Source organism: Trachurus trachurus (assembly GCF_905171665.1).
Source record: "Trachurus trachurus genome assembly, chromosome: 24".
In the NCBI taxonomy this organism is placed as follows: Eukaryota; Metazoa; Chordata; class Actinopteri; order Carangiformes; family Carangidae; genus Trachurus; species Trachurus trachurus.
Window position 1 is genome coordinate 28,407,582 of NC_139910.1, and position 25,213 is coordinate 28,432,794.

At 42.2% G+C, this 25,213-nt stretch overlaps 1 protein-coding gene across 2 annotated transcripts in view; it reads left to right on the plus strand.

Moving 5' to 3' along the window:
- The window catches only part of cnih3 (cornichon family AMPA receptor auxiliary protein 3), a gene marked incomplete at its 5' end in the record, with an annotated part of 105,539 nt that overhangs the window by 47,473 nt on the left and 32,853 nt on the right, over positions 1-25,213 (plus strand). For both annotated transcript variants that reach the window (XM_084001167.1, XM_084001168.1), the window contains one exon: positions 4,739-4,786. In XM_084001167.1, the coding sequence (XP_083857293.1) occupies positions 4,739-4,786 (48 nt within the window). The remainder of the gene's footprint in view (positions 1-4,738; positions 4,787-25,213) is intronic.

Genomic DNA, 25,213 nt, shown 5'->3' on the forward strand with positions numbered 1-25,213 from the left:
CTGAGGGAGGAGATGAGGAAAAGAGAGACTGGTGTTCTTTTTTTGTTGGGTTTTTTTTTTTTTTTTTTTTGGTCTTTCTTTTTTTTTCAAATGTTTTATGGATGTGAATTCATTAGTGGAACGGATTGATGTTCATTAGCGTTACACCAAGGACACAAGCAGAAAGTGATGACAGCCTTGGCTGCTCCACGCCTGTCTCTCTGCTTTAAGTTCAAGTGGTTTCAGTCAAAGGGGACACTTCTTTCCACAACATTTAAAACACGTTGACATCATGGACACCCTCTTCCACTTCATCTTTAAGGGGCTCACTGTCCAACCATGCTCACACAAGCCGTTTCCTGCAAAAGAGAGTTTTATTTTAATTGGTCACCTTACAGCCCCTCCCTCTTTACAGCTCTTGTTTATACTCTACCTTCACACCACTCCTGCTTGTCAAGCAAATTCTTGCTGACTAACATTTCAAAGAGCCATCACACTAATTGCTTGTTAATGAGTAGACAGTTGTGTGTGTGTTGATGCGCACACGTGTACACAGACAGAGTGCTGCTCTGGGTGGAATATATTTGTGTGTCCTTGTTCAATCCCGGCAGCAGATGAAGCAAAGGGGAGGAGGCGTCCTTGATGAGATGCATGGTCTCAGAAATAGACATTAACGGTATAGATAATTGGCCATTAGCCCAAGTCCTTCATGCCTGTGGTGTTGTGTTTTTGTCAGCGATACAGGAGTTTGTGTGTACACAGTCAGGTCCAAAAGTCTGAGACAACTTTCGACTCTTCATCTGCTGAGGGCAGATTGAGGACGGAGGCTGGGTTCAAATTCAGCGTTTTGAAGAACATGAAAGAACTCTGCAGGAAAAATGTAATCCACCACTATGAATACAAATTCAGCCCGACTTTCCCACTGTTCCTCCTCCCAATCATAGATTCCCTTTATTGCCCATCATGCCTCTGCCGTATATTGCATTTCAAAGTCAACTCTGGGCTGAACTGGGTCTCTCCATCTACTTTAAAACATCTGAAATAATAAAAAGGTAAAAGGCAGTGCAGTATAATATTCTTTTCACTTTCCCCCACACGGTCTAATTCTGATGCTCCTGTGAAATGAGGTGAATAACCCTTAGGTGATGTGGGGGAGATGGGAGATTGCAGGAGTGGAAGTCAGGATGCTATATATTGGCAACCCTCAACACATAGGCCCAGACACACACACACACACACACACAGCCATGACAAAAGGAGACAGACAAAGCAGGCCAATTAACAAAATGATGAAGAACCCAACAAATCTAAGAGGAAAACTAACTATGACATAGATGCATGTGTGAATAAGAACGTGAAACATGTGGTGCAGCAGCATAAACCAAACACCGACCAAATGACTTCCTTAAGGCCCTTACACACTGGGGACGTATTTTTTGTGTGAGTAATATGCATGTAAATATTTTTTTCACACTCCGGTTTTCATCACAAGTCCTTTCACACACATAGCGAATGTTACGCAGTGAAAATGCGACATAATCTTTTTCGAAGCAAGATTGATTCGCTTGAGCTTCCACCCAGTGAATAAATGCATTAACCAATCATGTAGCACAAAAAAGGAGGTACGTCACAACCCCACACACACGGGGGGGTGGGGGGGTATGTGAACATGTGGAAAATGTTCACATTATTTGACAAAAAACTATGCAACACTTTGGACCCCTTTAGCTAGTAGTTGTTTTATAGGCTGTACATAATCATACCAAAATGACCCACAATTATATAAACTAGACTCAGACTTTTTATTATTCTTATTATAGACCCATTAGATATGAAAAGAGTCTCCTACATGCTTTAGATTAGATTAGATTAGATAGAACTTTATTCATCCCGAAGGAAATTATTTAGCTTTATACCACTGACTATCAGAACAGAAATATCCTGTGGTTTTCAGCCTTCTATGATAATATTTAGCCTACCTACCGTTTACAGCTGAGAACATCAATTACTTTTTCACATAGGACCAGGTAGGTTTGGATAGCCCCCCCAAGCATTTCATATTTGGGTCATCTTTGTCTAATAATAAAAGTTGTTCATTCTACATCTTTGAGGCGATGTCTTTCCACATACGGGCTTCCTTCGCCTTTCAAACAGAGCTGAACCGGTCTGACACAACACCGACGGTAGAAGCAGGCCCATGGAGCTGTATGCTGCGGACATGCACGAAAAAAGTGCACCAAATGCACAGCGCGTGCATGACACACGTCGACATTGAAAGTTATTTCTACTGAGGTCCGGACCTCGGTGACCTCATAGCTGGCTACGGCCATGGACGCGCCTGGTCCACAAAACTAGATGACAAAATTTGCAATGGCGGGACAGAGGAGCATGGCCGCGCCATGCACAAAATTTGCATAATGCACCTGGTCAACGAATTAGAGCCCATTAACTCAAAAACGTTTATAAATGACAGTGAATTAAGAAGGAAAGTCCCTGGACCCTGTGAACACACAAACACACACACACACGGTCTGTCAAAGCCTATCTCTCTTGCAGCTTCCAAGTGAGCTCCTGCTTTAGTATCTGACTGACACACACACACACACACACACTGCAGCGTGACTGCTCATACTGTAGTTCAGCAGGGGTAGATTCTCTCACACAGACATCTTCACTGCACTCAGCATTATACGATATAAAAAATGCACAGGTGAGCTAAAAAGCCACAAAAGGCCTGAATGTAAGCTGCAGGATGAAGAACGTAGTGTAGACACACACTGGCCCGCGGCTGATTATAAGCTGATCAGTGTAGAGCATCAGAAACACTCATCAATGTTGTTATCATGGGCAGAGAAATGTTTTCACTCCAATTATTTAAGCACATTTTCATCCCTTTTAATCCTGTTTTTCTTGTGTGGCTGTTAAATATCAGTTCAGCTTTGATGTTCTGCATGAGCCAAAATATTCTTTCATATAGGCTACTGTATGTGGTTCCCATGTGGAGCCTTTGTTGTTGTTGACGTCTGCAGTCCTTATATGAGAAGCAGAGATAAAGTCAAACCAACTGTCCACCGGTACAAACAGCGTGGCGCTCAGTTTAATATATGATTCATAAGCAGCAGCAGCCATGCATCGCCCCCTGTGGAACACACTGCACTGCCACTCAAGTCCATACTGCCTCTCTGTAGGAGTTAGTTAATATTTGATCGCAATGTTAAAAGCTTTGGTGAAATGGCGGCTCAGCGTTGTGTTGATTGCTGATTCAAGCATTTTACACACAAGGAACATACATGAAAATGTACTGACTTATATAAACACGATGACAACCCCTGCTGCTTGAAGAAAAATCATCATCTTGTTCTTTCCCCAAAAAATTCTGTGAAAGGAAATTTTCATTTGTCACACAGTGGTTTAAATATTGGCCCCAGGCCTGAGTCTTAGGTAGCAACATGCAACACAACATATGTCTGGCCCATGGACTTCCACAGACTCCAGCTGTTATCCTGTTTATCCTGGTTGCTAAGTTTTATTTTGAGTCCCAGAATTAGTCAAGATGTGGAGTTAGCACCCAACAGTCATGGTGTAGAGCTCAGGCTATATTACTGTATACTACTGTATACTGTGCCAGAGGAAAATTAACATGTGGCCCAATATGGGCCCATGGCGATCTCGGCTTGTGCCATCATTCAGCAAAAACTGAGAAGAAGTGAAATCGCCTCCGCATTTGTAGGTTTTTATAAGTCAATGAATTATAGAGAATCAAAACTGGGCATCATAAAAGTAAAAATAAACACATTTTTCTGTTTAAAAATATCTTCTTTTTCTTCAAATATCTGATTTTACATATAAAATAAAATATGTCTAAATATCGTACAAAACTCTCCAAACAAGACACTGCACAGCAATTGCAGGAAGAGTTTTGAAGTCTGAGCAATAAACACTGAAACACAGTGATGAAATACAAAGAAAATCTTGTTAATGGTGTTGTCAGACCAGATTTCTATTCTCACAGCCCCCATTTATTTGTCTGAAAAACAAGTAAGACACATTTACTCCTCATTATTAACTGACTCCACCTCTTCCAGAGATCAGTCTGACTGAAATTTGAGAAGTATCCTCATAAGGATCTCCATTATGTTTGAGAGAGTGTGTGGGATGGAGCTCTCAATCATGTGGTTCTGTACACAAAAACAATACAAGCAGCAGACAAAGAGGGATGGTGATCAGCTGCAGTGAGCACAGGAACAGTGAAATGTATTGAACTAAGTGTTTGATAAGAGGAAGGATGATTTACAACTTTGTGGAATCCTGCTATTAGCCCACTGGTCATGCTAGCTCCTACAATTGATGTTTTACAACAGCCCTACTCATGCCTGTCTCCTCTGGCTTGTAGCCACATCAGGCAGGTCCATTATTCTGACTTGACATAAAACACACATCAACCACAGATTTGTGATTGTGTCAAGTCATGACTTGGGCTTTAATCGACATTTTCTACTATTAAAATCAGATACAAGATGCATTTGTGTATGTTGGGCAGCAGGAGTCCTGCAGCTTCTCTTAAACCTGTCTGGGAATGTCCCTCTACTGCGCATCACCACTTCTCTAAATACAGTACAAAAGGACAAACTTGCACAATTTCTATTCTGTTTCATCTCTCCTCAGATGTCAGTTCATTCTGCTGTCATAAATGCAATGATTAGTCTGTGAATGCCACCACTTACCCTGTGTGTATCTGTGTCTGTTTGTGTTCATACAGAGGGAGAGACTGCGAAACATTGAGAGGATCTGCAACTTGCTGAGGAAGGTAAGAAAAAAAATCTCCCTTACAGTATGTTGTGCAGAATCTAGATATAATCATTCCCAAGTTACTGTTCTAGTGAGAAGGTATGAAGCACAAATGGAAAGAACAGCATCTTCCAATGAAAATTCTAACTGTTTGCTGATGACACCATACTTTTCTCATGGACATAATAATATTGTCAGTCAAAATTATCCTCAGCTTTATATATTCTGTGTTTTATTTATTTTGGCAAAGCAAATAGACTAGTTTGTAACTGTACAGAAAATTGCACCTAATGGGAGGGTAATAAAATCAGATGAACTGATAAACAACTGATACAGATTCAAGATTACCATGTGTATGTGTATTTTAAACATGATATCGATACATGTCATGATCATTGGCAAAATCAATAAATCACATCACACATATTTTCAACATATAATAATACCCACGTATGCTCTGTTATAAATTTTAATGTTATTATAGATTTAAATGCTGTACTCTACACCAATAATATTTATCTCAACGTTGTTATCTAATTTTAAGGACACTGCAAGAGAAACTTGTGTTCAGTTTTTAGTTTGGTATATGGGTATTTTGGTAGTTTTTAATGAATTTTTGATTTGCACAGTGATGCTGATGCAGTGATGCCTTTGTCTTCTTGCCTGATGTTGGACTGACATTAAAAGGCAGACAGAGATAGAGTGATTCTGTGCTGAGCTCTGCAGATGCATCCTATCTGTGTGTGTTTGTGTGTGCCGACAGTTTGCCTTGAGGAATCAGTATGAGGATGAGAGGAGGCCTCCTCCTAGCTTCAATGTGACATCTGTTTTTCCCTCCACCTCTCTGAAACTCAAGCTGTGTCTGCATGTTTCGTGCATGTGTGTGTGTGTCTGTGTGAGAGAGAGGAAGCGAGAGAGAGAGAGAGAGAGAGAGAGAGAGAGAGAGAGAGAGAGAGAGAGAGAGAGAGAGAGAGTGTGTGTGTGTGTGTGTGTGTGCCTGTTTATGCTGGAGGTTCATTAGTTGGACAGCTGATCTTGGTTATCAGTGTTGCCAACTCGAGCCCCCAGGCCATTCACTGGCCCCTGGAGAGGACGTTCTCCCTACAGTACTTATGCAGAGACAAATACACACATGCATGAACTCACAAAAGCAACATACAGTACATACACACACACACACGCACACACATCCAGATGCACTGTCCTTGCAGCTGTGACCTACTGCGCAGGGAGCACCGGAGGTAACAGTAGACGAGGTATCACAGTGCAGCTTAAAGGAGAATGTCACTTATTCTAAGTAGTGATCTCTGCCATTCCAATTAACTCATTAATACAAATAAATCAATAAATGATTCTAAACTGCCAATAAAACGTGCATATCATCAAAATATGTTTCAACAATATAGTACATGCAGTGCAATATTGATTTTGTGGAAGCAACTGCATCATCAGTTGTAAGTGAGCACCAGTAATGCAGCAGTAACAAAAACTGCTAGTCCTACAAATCGCTGGCAGCCTTCAGGTACTGGATTAACCTGCAACCTTGCAAGGCAAAAATAAATAAATAAATAAAATAGCTGACATCCCTTGTTGATTCAACAATCCTGAGATAAACTGGTGACCTGTCCAGGATATACCCTGCACCTCATCCAGCATTGACTCTGGTTTAAACTGTGTAGCTAATGGATGGTATAATGTTAGTCTTTAACTCTGACCCAGTATAGTATCTATTTTTATTGGTTGGTCAGCAGGTCTCGACCACTGTGAATGCAATATTTGCATCACCACACGCTCCTCCACATTAGATTAGGACACCACAATATTGATATTTACCCTGTGTGTTACATTCCTTCTGATCCATAGAGGGAGGTTGAGCTATACTATCCCATTGTATTATGTATTATGTATTACGTGTTACACCACTGCTGGTTGGAACCACACTGTGAGTCAGCACACCCTCAGCTGCTGGTGGCTCAGGCACACACCACGAGATGGAAAATAACAGAGCTCGTTAACCTATAGCTCTTATTAACAGACTGTAGCTGTGATTAAACATGGCTTTAGTCATTGGTGTAGCTGTTCTTTGGTTGTTGCAGTTATTATTGCAACTCATCGGTCTGTAATGGCTGTAATACCAAGCACAGGCAGGGAATGTGCAAGTACAGTGAATTGGCATTGTGGTGCTGTCTGACCATAGTATTGTAGCCACTGTATTTCGGTAACGCCGGTAACGGGACGAGATCGGTCAAAACGGAGGGTTCAAGCAAAGACGGTTTATTTTGGTTGAAGCTAGCTACATCGAGGGTAGGTTAGCTTCCTATTTCAAAGTAAAAGCACTTCTGTGTGTAAAGGGCAACGGGTGTTTTATTTTGTGAAAGCAACGTTAACCGGAAGTAACCAGAAGTGCGTTGGTCACAACGGTTAGCTTTAGTAGTGCCAAAGCTGATTTCACAAACTTACTTTACTTTCACAAAATAAAACACCCGTTGCCCTTTACATACAGAAGTACTTTTACTTTGAAATAGGAAGCTAACCTACCCTCGATGTAGCTAGCTTCAACCAAAATAAAGCGTCTTTGCTTGAACCCTCCGTTTTGACCGATCTCGTCCCGTTACCGGCATTTGACCGCTCAAGATGCCTTACCGGAGAGTTTTGTCAGCTCTGAGACGAAGATCGGTCCGTTTAGAGTTGCTGAAGAGGGTTTCTGATGACTTTAGGAGGAGGCAGGCAGGCGCGGATTAATGCACAGGCTAACCTAGGCTGCAGCCTAGGGGCCCCACATGTGGAGGGGCCCCGGGATTGGTCAGATTATGTGGTCACGGAGCCGCAATGTTATAGAAAAAACAGCGGAGCCCGACAGCAGAGCGCAAGGTGGGAGAAAGAAAAAAGAGACCAACAACTAGCCTATAAAGTGAGATCCATATGGGCCAAGCAGGCTCAATCACCTGTCTCTGATGGCCACTGAGAGTGAGTTAAATCATGATTAGCCGGAGTTACACGATTATATGGGAGCGATCGTTCATTTGTAGAAGGATATTGTTGTTGTAGGTTAGTAAAGAGCTGGTTAGGCTACGTGCCTTTTTTTTTTTTTCTTTCAATTGCCCGTTCATTCGGCAGGGCAGGGGGGCAGAAACACTGTGCACCAGTGTTATGATGTGAACGATGTGTTTTTGCTCCTCATGTTCCCAGAGAACTTGTTCTACCTTTCTTGTAGCGCTGCTCCCGCTGCCGTCCTTTTTTTTCAGCTGCCGTCCTTACTCGCGCTAATGTTTAAATCCCACCATCACGTCATGTTTTTTTTTTTTTTTTTTTTAACCCTACTGTCTCTAAACAATAGGGAAGACAAATATGCAAGAATAGAAAGTCTCTTAGAGAAACGTATCCATTCCTATCCGTTTGCAGTGCCTTCTTGTTCTCTAGTCCTATTAGGCTATTGGTTCAGTTTTTCACACACGAGTCCTTCATACAGGGCCGGCCCTAGGATTTTGGTGGCCCTAAACATGATCTTGTTTGTGGCCCCCAAAACACTCTAGTGCAAACACCAAATCACACACACTGCTTACAACTGAATGAACAGACACATACAGACATCCTCTGAGGTCTGAGACCAATTTCTTGACTTTTACTTATTTTCTTAAATTCATCTTTTTAACCCTCTAGGCCCCAGAGTTTATTTAGGAAAATATTAAGTTTGGATTTCAAGATTTCACAAGGCTGTAGCTTGCAAGTGGTGAGGGATAAATCTATGGTGTAAATGAGAAAAATATTCATAATGACCTAAATAGGAGTAAATTTACTCATCTAATTTGCATATTGTAACGTCACCAGGTGGCAGCCACATTGGATTACGTGACTTTCAGTAAAACTTAATTTGAAACATATTAACATATTAACACAGAAAAAATATTTCTGTGTAAATATTTCTTTCTGTACATTTACAGTTTGCCACACGGGGGGACACACACACACAGTGTTTCTCAACACCTGAAGATCCCTTCCTGTTCAGCTTCGAGCTGCGGGAGCCCCTGAAAGAGGAGTGGCTGCGCTCCAGTGAAACTCTTCTTTTCTCAGATATTTTGCTTAAAAACATACCCACAAATGACATCAGGATTGAAACTGAGTGTGTTGCCTGTCGCAACAATGCGACTTTGGCGCACCTTCTAGGTTAAGGTATTTGCAGATGTATTTGTATGGATTTGGTACCTTCCTGATCATACCGCCGCCCCCCCCCCCCCCCCCCCCCCGCACGTGCCTTTATTAGCTTTATATGCCGCTGCTGCTGCATAAGGGGGCCCCACAGAAAGAATAGCCTAGGGGCCCATGACTACCTTAATCCGCCTCTGGAGGCAGGCTACCATTACCCGTAGACGTCCGGCGTTTGAGCTAAGCTAATCAGCTGTGCGCCAGCTCTGCCCGCATCTCCCTTGTTACTGCACACACAGTGGAAAGGATGGTGTCTATCAGCTTGTCATGGACTCGGCAGTGAAATTTTTTTTTGGCGTACCCCTTTAAAGTATATTTTTAGGGGATTTTTCACCTGGAAGTGGGAGGCAGAGGAGGGGGGGTGGCACGCAGAATAGGGCCGCTCGACACAGGATTCGAACCGGGGCCACCTCCAGTGAGGACTATAGCCTCAACACATGGGGCGGGTGCTCTACCAACTGAGCTAACCACAGCCCCTTTCCTCCAGTGTTTATTCAAATGTAGCTTGACGATGCAGCACAGTTATCGTATCCCTATCCATAATGTCTTACAGTAGATTCAACCCCAGATACAGCCTTACTACAAGTGATAACCGTATCCAAAGTTATACCCAAGACAGCCGGGCAGAGCAGCTGCAGCTGTGCACATAGCCAATGGCTGTACGCCGTCTCCAGCTCCAACTGCAGAATGTTTCCATAAACTTCAGTACATTTTAACAGGACGAACTCAACAGCTGTTCCTGTGGACGAGGGACTGTCCTGTCACTTTATACGAGTCACTGTAGCTTCACGTTTTCCTTGTAAAATTAGTTCTGTTCAGAGGATGTATTATACACTCTTGACCTTGTAGCTACGTAGCAAAAGCAACATTTAAAAGTGGATGTTCTAAGCAAAGTTACACCTGTATGTGTGACCTTTTTAGAAATGTATATTATGCTATGTGGCATGTAGCCAAACACTACTAAGATCTAATCTAACAAGAAGAGCACTATCTGGAGTAAGTGACTGCTAGCCTACTTCCTAACATCTGAAACTGGTCTTCCTGTCAGAATGTGTCTTTTTCTGCATTTATTTTTCTATTTCTAATATCCCACAGTGAGCGGAGGCTAAATCCTATCATCGTACATTGTGTACAGTATGTCATCATTCTACCCAACCTAACTCCAGTATGGGAGGTAGCTGACAAACAGAATTATACCGTACAGTACATCTTGTCCAAGCACCTAAACCTACACTTTCCTTCTTCATACATCTGCTTGAATTAGAAGCTATGTAGCCTTCACGTTTTAGGAAGTATTTTTTTTACTAAAATGTGCATACAGTGCCTGTCAGTTTGGACGCCTGAGGTCCTGATGCAGGAGGATCTGCTGCATTGTGAAGGTTTTTATTTTGTTGTTCACTCCTCTAAAACTATACAGCTCGCTCCAACTGGCACAGTCACGGCACGGTGGTCCTGATTGATTTGGTTCAAAGCTCTGGCTGTGTTTCCCTGTGTTGGCATACCTATTTCATAGTTTTCATTGTGCATACACACACACACACACACACACACACACACACACACACACACACACACACACACACACACACACACACACACACACTTGCATTCACAGGGGTATGGACATGTGCCATTTGTGGCGTCAGTGGAGTGTGTTGTGTTCTGATGAGTTTTGGGCGACTGCAAACCCATGAAGATGACGAAAGCTCGAAGGGATATTCTGTGTCCTTTACTCTCAACTGTGTGTGTGTGTGTGTGTGTGTGTGTGTGTGTGTGTGTGTGTGTGTGTGTGTGTGTGTGTGTGTGTGTGTGTGTGTGTGTGTGTGTGTGTGTGTGTGTGTGTTAGTCATTAGATGTGCAGTCTTGTGGCTTGAGCCGGCGCGTTGTCACAGCAACTGAGCGAACCTGAGTGTACTCATTAGCGCTCTTCCTTCCTTTATTTTTGGGCCTGTCTCTTTCCTCTCTCTCCTCCTCCTCCTCTTCCTCCTCCATCTCTCCTCCTCTCTCCCTCTCTCTCCACCTTCATAAGTGTAGTAATGAGTAAGTGATGGAGGATGAGTACATCACGCAATAGACTGTTTTCTTCTAAGGTCCCAGGGGCTTTTCCCCCCCTGAATCGCTGTCATGCTGTCTTCAAAATAAAATTCAACTTTGGCTGCTTTTCACATGTGTCATCAAGTGATTATCAAATCAGTGAATTTTTAAAATAATGTCTGCATCTCTTTGGAGAACAGTCGTCACAAGTTGTCACAGAGAGAAGAGAGAGAGCAGGTTACAGTTTGAGACAGTTGTCTGCTTCAGAAGAACTGTGTCAAACAACTTAAAGGGACATTGTGTAACTTCTCCTGTTATCTATTTACGAAAATTGATTATTTGGTTCAAAAGTCTGTTTTTCATTAACCAGTAATCCCCCCCATCAACAAAGTGAAGTGTTCCTTTCAGCTCTGAATGAGCCGTTCATATCATTCATATCTCCATGGAGCGGGTAAGCTCGGTGCTGCTGCCATGTGGTGTCTCCATGTTGTTACGTTCAGTGGCAGCGTGACGGTAGGAAACCACGGAAACTCAGCGGAGACACCGGAGCTGTCGGCTCAGGTGGAGGTGGCGTCTGTGAAAAGTCACCATGGTAACGCAGTGAGGAGGGATGGAGCGTTACACTGATGCTGCATTCACCTGCAGTCGGGCAGACGGCCGTCGCTAACAAACCAGATGTCATTTTAGTCACAGAAGTCCAGAGAAAGCCGGTAAAACGTGGGTCAGGTAAACAATACCACATCGCCATGACAACATATTGTCACGTGTATTGCTTTGCCTCGTGCTGACGGACCACTTGTTTACATAGAGGCTTGTTTATGCCGTTACGTGCAGCAGCTGTTGTCCGTCTGCTGTCTGCCCAATTTCACGTGAATGCAGCATGAAAAATATGATTGTGGTGTTTGCGATATACAACCGCAATGCTAGATGGGAGGAATTCCTACACAATGTACCTTTAAAGATGAGAGAAGGGAAACTGGAACTTCTGGGAACTATTAAAGATGGAAGAAAACTTCAATCAAAAGTCATTTTGACATTTCTATGAAACACTAATTGCTATAACTACAGCAGCTTTACTGTGAATTCTACTTTTACATTACTTTTAAATGTTCAGTTTTTGCTAACACTTTCAGAAAGGGGTCTATTCTACATCATCATTATTATCAAGGCTGTAGTGTGTAGTGCTGTCTCATGGGACTGGATTACATTTATATTGCCCACCTTATTTACCATACATCAGGGGGAAAAATATTAGAATATAAAATATCCCTCGGTAAAAGCAGAATTCAAAGTGAAATACAAATGCAAGAACACATGCTCAGCAGGTATTGCTTGGTTAGTGATGGCCGGTGGTGCTCTACTGTACTTTTCATGATACATTGTGGGATACTACGTATGAATCCACATTAGGTACAATAATTGTTACTATATAGCGGACCACGTAAAGAATAACGAAGGATTTCAGACATCGAAGCAAGAGTAGTTGAACAAGTGGGAAGAAAAATGAATGATTGAAGAGAAATCAAACCACAGACAGGAAGTAAAATAACCATGAGACGCACGCAATGGCAGTGATTACAAATGAACCAATGTCCAAACATAGAGCCAAAGTCAAAGAGTCTACAGAAGCTTCAAGCTGTCCCCTCAGGGCATGACATGAGCTTGATCGTGGTCAAAGAGCTTCTGAGTTCACAGCAGCACACAGGCTGAATGCATCCAGCAGAGCTTATGCCTTTCATGTATGAACATTATATTCTCGTCACAGAGGCGAGCCCGCCAGTTTCAGAAAGCCTAAACTGCAAGTGTTCTTTGAAATACGAAAAAACAAAGAAAACCCTGCCGTCTTGTTTTTGTGCATTTGGTTTAATTACCGTAAATTCCGGACTATAAGCCGCTACTTTTTTCACACGCTTTGGACCCTGCAGCCTATACAACGATGCGGCTCATTTATAGATTTTTACTGGCTAACGGCCTCCGGGGGGCGCTCTAGCAGGAAGCGCACAAGTGAGACAGGCATGTGGAGAAAGATTATGCGCCGAACAAGACACTAGTTTTGATTTTTGGTGCAGTGTTTTATTTTCTAACCAGGCATGTTACTGTTTTGTTGGTGCTGTGTTGATGCCATGTTGGTGCCGTACCGCCGATTTTCAGGCACAGTTTGAAAGAAAGTACTATGTCTTAAAGAGGAACTAAGCAGGATTGTGATAGTTATGACTTGTGACTTGTGCCAGTGAGAACAGAGGCTCTCTGTCTTCACCTGGCGTCTCACAGCTGAAAACCAGCCTTGTAACATCAGTGTAGTACCTGGCCGCTGCCCCGGTGTCACAGCTCTCCTCTCTGCACACCACAACTCAAACGCTCCCTAACCCCTAATCTTTTGTTCATGACGTGACATTTAGTATGAAGGAGAAGGAGAAGGAGCGTAGCAGGCAGTCAGATGTGGAGGTGTTCACTGTATGTTGTGGATAGGGTTGGGAATTGCTAAGATTTTTACGATTCCAATTCCATCTTCGATTCTGCTTAACGATTCCGTTCTTTATCGATTCTCTCATCGATTCTCATTTGGAAAAAAAAGGACAACAAACTTTGTTGACGTTTGTACTAAGGCTGCCCCCAAATAGTCGACCAAGCATTATTGACCTAAAAGTCATTAGTCGACCTAAATTTCAACATTTGGAGGCGTGGCTTGTCAAAATTAAGTCAAAATCAATATGACTGAACCATGTGAAAGGTTGAAGGGCTTTTAATTTGAAGGGCCACATAGCCTACGGGAAGTCGTGACACTCACTCGCTGTCAGTTTTTTTTTCTCTCTACACGGCAGGTCCCTGCGGCTGCGATATCGCTGTTTTGAGCAACTTGCCAACTTTTCCAATGTTGTTACAGACGTGTCTGGTTTGGAGACTCAGACGTGAAAGCACGTAGGCGATCACTGCTGTTTTCAACGAGCAGCGGGTGTTACCGTGAACCCCGTCCCAAAGCACTCACAGGCGGTCAGTTGGAGCTGCAGCACCGCTCCACGCCGCTGACCACCCACCACCAGCCTCAGCTCACTCACTCACCTCATCTACCGTGTTTATGGTGATAAACAGGCACACTGCCTGTAATTAAACCCCACCGCCGTGTTGGACTCACCAGCATTAATTCAAAGAGCGACCGCGGCAAGAAGAAAAAAAAAAAGGACTGGAATTGTTAAGGGAATCGTTTGCAAAATTGGCAAACGATTCCAAGGAATTGAAACACTGGGAACCGATTCTCAACAAGAACCGGTTTTCGATTCCCATCCCTAGTTGTGGACATGATGAGCTGTGCACAAGCGCATTAATTCACTCAGCCCCTCCTTTCCCCTCTCCTTCTCTCTCTCTCTCTCTCTCTCTCTCTCTCTCTCTCTCTCTCTCTCACAAACACATTAACAACGGAACGGCCCCTCCTCCCCATTCACACTCTGAAGTCCGTTTTAGAAAGAGATCCCGTTAAAAGGAAGACCCCTCATTATGCCGGCTCTCCTTTTTACACAGATGTCGATCCGGCTCTGTGACTCTCCTCCACGGCCGCCGGCGGAGAAACAATGCTCCACATTCCGTGTTCATACGTTTAATACAGAACGGTGAGGCAGAATAATTGCACAACATTTCTGCCTTGAACAAGCTGTAGTTTAGCCTACAAATCTAGCTGCACCCTAGCAGCAGCAAATACATTTGCTCTCTTTGCAACAAGTAGGTTGAAATCATGTTTTTCAGTTAAGAGCTTAATTGGACACAAAGTGAATATATTTAGTCATTGTTAGGTTATTTAAATAGATTACCTGGCAATTAAAATTAGAGCATCGGAGCACCTTATTATATTGTATTATGATTATGATTATTATTGTTGTTGTTGTTGTTAATACTATTAATATGTAATGATAACTTAAAGAAAGCTTGGGTGTGTGCACATTCTTTCAGTTTATACATGACTATATAAGACATGAATTACTGGACATAGATATCTCATGTTGATATATGGTATTTCTGTGGTGTTGAAAACAACAACATAACCAAACTGAAAACCACGACCACAAAACCATTATACGAACTGACCCGTGGATCTTTTGAACCGTTCCACTTATAGTGGATTGAAATGTGTTTGTTTTTTCTCATTACTCACACAAATTATTGGAACTATGTATCACAACAAAATTCATGATGATGATTAATCACTGCATCTTATTGTTTCCAGAGAAGCACTGTACTTTCTCCAGTATATCCTTGCCAGTGTTGTAGTCCTCTGTAGTACTGTGTGGGCTGTCTTTCTCTGAATCATATGCTGGAAAATGTGTTCTTTTCTTCATTTCTACCACCCCACTATCTACATCTTTCATCCCACCATGGTGCTTTTTTGTCTTACAAGTATAAAGTGACACCAAGAGATCCTGACCAAGCACCTGTGAGTGATGACTTTTTATAGTCTTTTAATGCTTTAAACTCCAGTTCCCTCTGTGTTGCCGTCTCCTCCATACCATAAACCTGAGCCCAACCTCTGCTCCCCTTCTATTACTACATTGGGCTCTACTTTCGTGAACTAGGTGCAGGCGGAGCGGATCAGGCCTGCGCCTCGCCTTCGCTTCGCCAACGGGGAGTGGTCAGGAGTAGATTGCAATTTTCCTTCGAGACGCAGCGGAGCGCATCCCGCCTACTTCCCTCCCACCGGCGCAAATGGCATAGAGGGAGGAGAGAAGGCGTGGAGTGGGTTTGACACAGCCGAGTCAGATCTTCACCAATCAAATGAGCTCCTCTCCTCGCCTTTAAATCCGCCGCGCGCGCAAGGCGGACGTTTGATTTCACCGTGGAAGAGAAGATTTGAATCAGCACCTATACAGCATACACATTCAGCACATCTATATCGATTGTCCCGTCACACTGATGACAGATCAAAGGCTGCACAGATGAAAGATGAGGATGGATTACTGCTGTGTTGACACTACACGATTATCTGCTATATTTATGTATTTACTTATTGATTTATTGAGCCGCATCGTCACGCGACCATAACAAATAAAACTGAAAACAAATAAACTATCATCTCTCACAGCAAACCACAATCAGCCTGGCATCATAGTGAGCAGATATTCACATCTCCATCTCAGGTCAATTCTAATGAAAAAAGAAAAAGAGAGACGCTCCGTGATGCCTCCTTCACGCACAGCTGTTTGTTTATATTGTGATCTGTGCACACGTGTTTAAATATAGGTTACTAAATATGAGTGTCTTTATTAATGGAAAAGGGGTGTGTGTGTTTTGTTTTTTGTTTTTTTTTACTGGGCAACAGCTCTCAATCTGTCAGAGCAAGTGAGATGGGAGGAAACTGATGTTCTGGTCCGGTCCAAGCTGGCAGTGTCCGGTCGCGCGAACAGACCTCACGGGCTGATGAAGCAAAAGTAGTCTGGGAGGGAGGAGGGAGGAGGAGGGAGCAGGTCTATCTATCTATCTAACCTATATTTAAACACGTGTGCACACATCACAGCATAAACAAACAGCAGTGCGTAACGGAGGCATTTCAGTTTTATTTGTTAAGGTCGTGTGACGATGCGGCGCTGGCCCCTAATAAATCAATAAGTAAATAAATAAATAAATAGCTGATCATCTGCAACGGCACAGTGTGTAGTGTCAACACCTGCTCTTGGGACATCCACGGCTGTCTCAGTCCCTCCCTGGTTTCATCTGTGTTAATTCAGTCAGGCTGAGTTTCCATTACGCAAGCCTTTGGTCTGCCATCAGTGTGACGGGACAATCTATATAGATATAGGTGTATGTGCTGATTCAGATACAATAAATAGGGGTTATTGTGATTATTATTATTATTATTATTATTATTATTATTGTTAATTGCATTTAAATGTGCCTGGAAGTGTGGAAATCTGCCTGTGGGGTCTTGGTGACGTGTCTGCACTGCGCGCTGGGCAGTCAAATTGCTGGCTGCGCTTCGCCTTGCGCTGACATTAGACCAGGTTGGAGCTGGCGAGCTTTCGGCGCACTCTCCGCGCGGTCTATCGGCAACAAATTGTCACTGCGCCACGGCGAATCTGTCGACACCTCCCCCTGCTGCGCAACCACTCCCATCTCAGCGCACAGCAGTCTGCCACTTTACCGAATCCGCTGCGCACCTTGTTGCACTGGACGAAAATACCACTTCGCCAGCTGCGTCAGGGCTCGCTTCGCTGCGCCACCCTGAGTTGCGCCAAGAAATTAGGGCCCATTATGTTAACTTTTACAACAATGATATTTCTCTGCATTCTCCATCTGCACTTCAGTGTTACGTCCTAACAGCTTTCCATACCTTAGGGCTCTTACATAATTCACCTCACAATCATGTATCAGACTGACTTTATTTACTCTACCCTCTTCCTATACCACTACATTTACCACCTACTCCTGCCTCTCACATTTTCACTTCTGTACTAACTGCAAAGGATTTTTCTTCCACTTACACATTCACCCTTACACCTCATTCTCCATTCTGCTGTTTTCAACACCTGTCTCCCTTCCTGTTTACAAATGTTCCAGATCTATAGAGTCCAGCTATCAGTATCACCAAACTATGTGTTCCCATGATCCTCAAAGCATTCATGCTCACAAATGCAAAGCCCCAGTTGTTGTCATATGATGGGATTTATATAGGCTACCACCTTCCACCTTCCCAGCTCTTCTGCTCAGGCTTCCACAAAATACTAACGCTACAATGAAGCCGCCTTTCTAGTCCTTCTCACCCACCACATATCACAGATCCTACAGTGATAAACATTGTTCACGGTCGGTTTAATGTATCTGTGAAAAGGCTTCATTGCATTTTTCTCTGCACTGAGCTGGAAGCTTATGTCCACTGGGATCAGTCTGTCTGTACAAAGCTCCTCAGGCTGATACAAACAAAGGCTGGAACTTCAAATAACTCGGTAGCAGATGAAAGTTTGATTGTGCTCAAATTTGAACTTCTTTTTCATGTGACTGATATGAAAATACTTGATTTCGTTAAAGCTCAGCACAATGTGGTAAACCAAGACTTAAAAAAACAGGTCTGTGAACATGGTAAGAGACTCCTCACACCCTCTGTGCAGTTTCTTTCCAGATGTTTCCCTCACAGAAACACTATCACAGCATCAGGTGCAAGAGCACAAGGCTGCTGAACAGCTTTCTGCCACAAGCTGTGAGACTTTAAACAAAAACTGATCTAATCACTTTCAATTCCAGACAGTGGCTGCTGTAGCTCTTTGCTTTTTTTTCTTCCTTCTCATTTGTTTACTTTATTCTATTTTCTGTTTTATTGATCTCTGAGAAACATTTTCTCATTTTGTTCTTAAGAACCTTTGTTCTTATAAAGAACAAAATAACAATAAGTATAATTTAATTTATTTCATCTGTTTTGATTGCTTAAACTTGGTAACATTTTTTGATTCATATACTATACTAACGTGAGTTTTTATTGTTGACAAAATGAAGACTTTCAGTCATTAACTTAGTGAAAGTGGTTCAACAATAATTTGATTTGAATTAAAGTAATATATACAGTGTGTGTGTGTGTGTGTGCGTGTGTGTGTGTGTGTGTGTGTGTGTGTGTGTGTGTGTGTGTGTGTGTGTGTGTGTGTGTGTGTGTGTGTGTGTGTGTGTGTGTGCGTGTGTGCGTGCGTGCGTGCGTACGTGTGTGTGTGTGTGTGTGTGTGTTGTTATTTTCATTGAAAATTCAGGATTTGTTCCACAACAACTCACTACAGGCCTACAAAGCAGACATTTACTAGTGCACGTGCTTTCATATTATGAAAGGAAAATTATGCAACTGCCAGACAGTAAGTAAACCAAAAGCAATAACAATGGCGCCCAGTCTGTTGCTGATAAAAGGCTGCACATGTGTGATTTCTCCTGTGTTATCCGTCATGCAGCAGCTGTGTAAGTTCTCTGTCAGTCAGAGTAATGAGCTTATATGCAAACCAGTGGTTCCTTGATCCCACACTCTGTTGCCAGGAAAGAAGACCTGAGAGGTAGGAAAAACAAATGGGGAGAAGGCAAGAGATAACCAGGGGGAGGATGGTGTTGAAGGAGAGAAAAATGAAGAGAGGGAAGGAGAAGGAGGTTGGTGGGCGAAGAGGAAGGGAGAAGGGGGGAAACTCGTCTTTGACAAGAAAATAGCAACCACTGTTAGGCTCAGCAGGAAATGAATATTAATAGTGTGCTGCATGAGATTCACTGGAAACAGCCCAGATTTCCATGGTTATAGTCACCATAAAGAACATACTGCCTCAAAGATTTGTTCTATTTTACACAGGAAATGTTCACATGTCACAGATTCTGTTATTGATGCTTAATAATAGTCTGGATGTCTGGGTTGGAGCAGGGCTTCCTTCAAATCTGAAATGTATTATACCGTTTCGCACTACCATCACTAAAATATAAAACCTACTTCCCCTTATGTCTCTGAGGAACCATGAATTGCAACAGTCCAAACAGCAGGAATGTGTAAAAACAAATTATTTCAGGAATAGCAGCAATTGAGGAGCTATTTGTAACATGTGCTACAGTACCATTACAAAGCTTTTACTTTTAAGAGTAGAGGAAATGTTCAGTTCAATATCATACACATCATTCTTTACTCCTGAATCAGCCTATATGAAAAGCAACAAAAATGTTCTGTCTCGATGTATGTATGCCAAATCTGGTTACTGCTTTCACTCACTAGTGTTAATCCTGCCTTGAAGTTGCTGTGCTACTCAGATGACACATACCTCTTGTAAAATTAATTATGCCTCAAACTGACCCTATATATGACCCTCAACTGACATCTGACTCTTTAAATCAGATGCGTGATGGAATATTTTTAAAAAGCTTAATCATGTTCCTTGACTGATTAAACATCAAAATAATACACTACAATAGACATCCAATCATGTTTGGGTACTTGTCTTTTTATTGAGGTAGACTGTGAAACAGATGTTGGGCACTGGATGATAACTGTGCTCATGCATGAAAGAAAAAAGGTTTTACACGGAGGATGCACCATCTGCCAACAACTGGCTGATTCTACAACAGCAAACAGACAACACAAACTAATAGAAGACAACACATGCAGCGCAGCTACCAGGGTGGTTTACATGGTTTTGTTCGTTACTGCACTGAGAAAAATATGACAAGAAACACAAAAATGTCCAAACACGCTGCAAACACTCAAACGCTCCATGAGGTGCTTCCTCCATCTAACCCTGTCCACTCAGACACTAGCATCCATATGTCCTCTATGTTATTTCTTTTTAGCATGTAAATGTGTCACAGACTAGATTAGCTGTACTGAGTGGAGCATTTGCAATTTCAAACACTGCAGAATCATGGTGTGATTTTTCCCCAGGAATATAAACTGGGTTGGTCGGCCTGACTGCTGGAACTCACTGTAGATTCAAGCCCAGGGCAAAACAGCACTCAGTGCATTCAGAACACTTCATCAGTATTCATAGGCTTTTCTTGGTTAACCAGTTAACTGGCATGTGTTGGGACAACCTCGACAGTGATATCTGCATCGTGAGATTATTGTGATCACAGGAGGATGAGTGGGAACTGCTGTTTCTTGATATTGTATCGCTTTCACACCGGGCGATTGTTTTTAACCAAGAGAACTGCTCATGTCGCTGAATGTTAACCAATGTGTGTTGAGCATTTATTTACCTGTGAACATAGCTCTGATGGTATATATACAACATTCTTAAGAGAAAAAAATAAGAAGTCAATCTGGCTTTGACAAGCTTTATCATTTCTTTCAAGCTGCTGTCATCTCATTAATACATCTAATTTACAACAAAAAAAAGTGGGGTTGTATGATCTACAAATAGCCCCTAAGTACTTTAATTGCAGTAGAAGACTCTCTGCACTCCTCCCGTTAGCAACGCCAGCCCATAGCCCTGCCCAGAGATTTACAACATACATTGTTGTGAATGGACCCAAAGAAACGGCCTATTTTCGCGGCCTAAAAGAGGTTTTACCTGAAAAAAAAATACACAGTTCCATTGTTCGCTCTAATATAATTTTTTCTGGCCCTTCAAAGTGCAGGAAAAACGCTGTTTTTATTTGGACCTAACCAACTCACGTATCCCTCCGGCCAGGGTTAGCGCCCGCCGATCAGCAGTTGGTTAGGTCCAAATAAAAACAGCGTTTTTCCTGCACTTTGAAGGGCTGGAAAAAATTATATTATAGTGAACAATGGAACTGTGTATTTTTTTTTCAGGTAAAACCTCTTTTAGGCCGTGAAAATAGGCCGTTTCTTTGGGTCCATTCACAACAATGTATGTTGTAAATCTCTGGGCAGGGCTATTATGGGCTGGCGTCGCTAACGGGAGGAGTGCAGAGAGTCTTCTACTGCAATTAAAGTACTTAGGGGCTATTTGTAGATCATACAACCCCACTTTAAAAAAAATGCTACTATCCCTTTAAGTATCATGAACAGAGAGGCTTCAAACCGTGGAGAAAACAACAGGCAGCTGGTCAACACAGTTGAGCATTTAGCTGCTAAAGAGCCTGATGTTTCCCTCGGGAGCTGGTGGAGACCAAGAAGGAGCAAAATAAGCATGAAAGGTTGTGTTGTACACCCACCAAATTGCCAACAAGCTAAACAAGCAACATACAAAAAAAAATGTTGTGTTCCCTCTGCTAGCCTTTGATTCTGGTCTGTGAACCTGATGTTGTATCAGATGAGTTGGACACATACATTGACCTTCTTTCAGGCTCTTCTCTCTGTGTCCTCATCACTCTTTCTGTCCCCTGAGTTGTTGCAGGTCAGTTTCTTTATTGGTCTCGTTGAAATAAGTCCCTGTCACTGGCACAAGTTTCGAAAGTGCTTCACACTTTAGAAACCTGCAGACACCTTGACCTGCTATAACACAAAGGAAATAAGATTTTCACCAGCTGAAATAAATGCAAACTCTTCTGCATTAATAGTAGAGATTGTTACAGCAGAATGAATTGAGTGCTGTTTCATTGTTAAGAATATCATTTCTTTCAGGCTCCTTTATTCCCTCCCTCTCCCATGTTACTGATGTCAAGGTAAAGCTTGTGCCACATTCCAGCTACAGCCAATCAGAGTTGAGGATGCAAAGGAGGGGAGGTTAAGGGTCCCCTGTGGTTGCCAGGATGCTTTTGATGTTTTAGTACAAAAGCCCCCCCTTATTATTTCCTGACTCACTCTCATTTGCATGCACCATATGCAGATGCTGCACATGTAGGATATACAGTACAGACATGCTGTAGAAGCAGCAGCTGGGTGGACAGGTGATGCAGGCCTGCCCTGCATACTGGATGATAGAAATCTGTGAAAGACACCAGACACAAATAGTCCAGTAATTTTAAGACAAAAAAGGGGTCAACGTTGAACAAATTGCAACAGAAGCAAACTCAACTGATTTTGTATCCTCAACATGTCCTGAGTGAGGGAAAAAAGCCCTGAAGAATCCCATCAGGGGAAAGTTGATTACTTACATTAAGACAAACAAAAAATAAGTTTTTTTAAATTCTTTGTTAACATGAGCAAATTTGCATAAATTTGCATAAATTCCACTGTTTTGATGGCACATGTATATATAAAGGTGCTGTGGTGGTACCAACATGAAAATTGGAATGAGTTGACTCCATCGGTCAACCGAAAAGAAACCACTTTAAATTTCAAGATGACTGCAATTTTTCAAGAATCCGATGCTGCAGGAAGCACTCGTTTTACATGGTAGCCCATAGCGCCCTAGCTAAAGCTACAGTTGGTAAGCTGACAAAAGTGAAAATAAACTCCGTGAATTGGTCCGAAATTTCAAGACAATACACAGGTCCCTTTATGAACCTCTGGAGTCAACTCATTCCAACTTTCATGCTGGTACCACAACAGCACCTTTACATGTGCCGTCAAAACGGTGGAATTTATGCAAATCTGCTCATGTTAACAAAGAATTTCAAAAAACTTGTAATACATTTTTTGTTTGTCTTAATGTAAGTAATCAACTCAGTAATTTTCATGGAGATATCAAAAGGTTAAAATTTTTTACCCTGTTCACGTGAGAAAACGAATTAATAAGCATATGAATGGGCTATGTTTGGGTTTTTTTTTTAAACTTTCCCCTGATGGGATTCTTCTGGGCTTTTTTTCCCTCACTCAGGACATGTTGAGGATACAAAACCAGTTGAGTTTGTTCAACCTTTTTTCATAAAATGACTGGACTAAAAGGGAAACTGGCTGCACAGCACAGGTGGTGGCTCTGTTTGTGGGATTATAGCTGTGTGAATGTGTGCGCGTGTGTGTGCATGATTAACAGACAAATTTGAAGATACAAAAGGATGCATTTTGGGCCATACATTCTCAGGTTGTGTCTATGGATAAAATATGGGTGTCAGTCATGCAGGCGTCTCCACTAATGTGTAGATATTTTTAAAACAGTGAGGGAGTGGAACATATTTTTACACCGGATCTCTTTCTGTAAAGCGATGGAAATATCTGTGGAGTCCATGGGCTCTGTATTCCTGTAGGTGAAAATGTAAGCTTTCAGGCAAACACAGTTTTTCTATGATTTCCTGCAGGCACAGGTCTCTGGTCTGCCTCTGTTCTGTCCGGGTATTTCCTGCCACCAAACAAACCCGTTCTCACAGATGCAGGAAGAGAGATGCAGCATAGTGTGTATTTATACTGATGCAGTGTAGTTTTGGTGCTAATTTTGGCACAAAACTGCCTGCGCATTAAAATCTGAATAGACCACCTCTCTTATCACAGATGCAAAGCAGTTTTGTGGCTTAACTGGACATGGTTACACACAAACACGCACACATACAGAGGAAACAACTTTCAGTTTTGTCATATTTCGTCCACTTTTTGCCCTCCGATTACAAACTGAAAAACAATGACAACGATGAGTGTATTCCAGTGATGTTGAGTTCTGCATATATCACTACTGGTGTTTGATGTTCTGTTCTTCTCTTAGCCCATTGCCCATCCCTCCAACCAAATTAGGTTCAAGTGGGTGTATTACTTGCAGCATAATCCTTCAAAGCAAATAAACCAATAGAAGTGATTACATGACCATAACCAACCCAGTATTTCATTGCTCATTCATTTATCGTGAGCTAAATTATGTTCAGTATCAACGTCTCCTATACGTGAATACAACGTAATATTTATTCAGCATTTTGGCCGCAAAAACAACATTTCAAGATATATCTGGCATTGTTTGAGGACATTTCTAGCGAGAAATGTGTGTTTTACTCTCTAAATCTATTGTGAATGAAAGCAAATTGTGTTTTATTAGTCCTCTAATGATAATTTATCCGACTGCTTGTGACTTGTCCACCCGCTTTGCGGGGCGTCATGGTTGCCATAACAACGGCCCGCGGAGACTCGTTTCCGGAGTCAGAATCATGGATGTATTGAAGCCGATCGGCCGTGATGACTGATAATGAGTTACCTGCACACTTTTCAACCCTTCTAAGCAATGTAAACTGCAATGTGACCTCATTTTAGTAAATGACAGTATATTCATATGTAGGATTCAAAAGATTTACAGCCCGGACCTAATTCACCGACGAACGTACAGCTTCCGCCGATGGAATCATATAAAAAATATGGAATCTAAACTCATTAATTTCACCCTGGTAGCTTTATATTTATGAGGCTCATTGACGCTTATTCAAAGAAAACGTAGTAAAACTAGTAGACTTGAGTGCTGTTTATACACTCACTGAGCACCTGTACTGCTTATTCATCCAGTTACCCAATCACTCAGTTATGTAGCAGCAATGCAGTGCATAAAATCATGTAGTTACGGGTCAGGGGGTTCAGTTAATGTACACATCAAACAGCAGGATGAAAGAATGCCATCACAGTGACTTAGACTGTGTTGGTGTATGACAACATTAGACCGTACACTACACCATATGTCGATGGATCAGCAAGCAGAAATCACATCCATCCATGTAACTCAAACTAAAAACGCTGCACACGCATATTATTTTCACAGTTCAGCAAGTAATTATAAGTAGATTAATCATTGGTCACAGTAACCTGATAGCACAAGTGATAAAACAACCATTATAAAACGAAAAGGTGAATTCCAGCAATCTGATTGGTTGTTCCTATACTGTACCACAGCTACTATGATCACAGCTTATACCATGGTCTGGGTGAATACTCGATTCTGATTGGCTGCGGGATGTCCATTAAAAAGTGTTATAC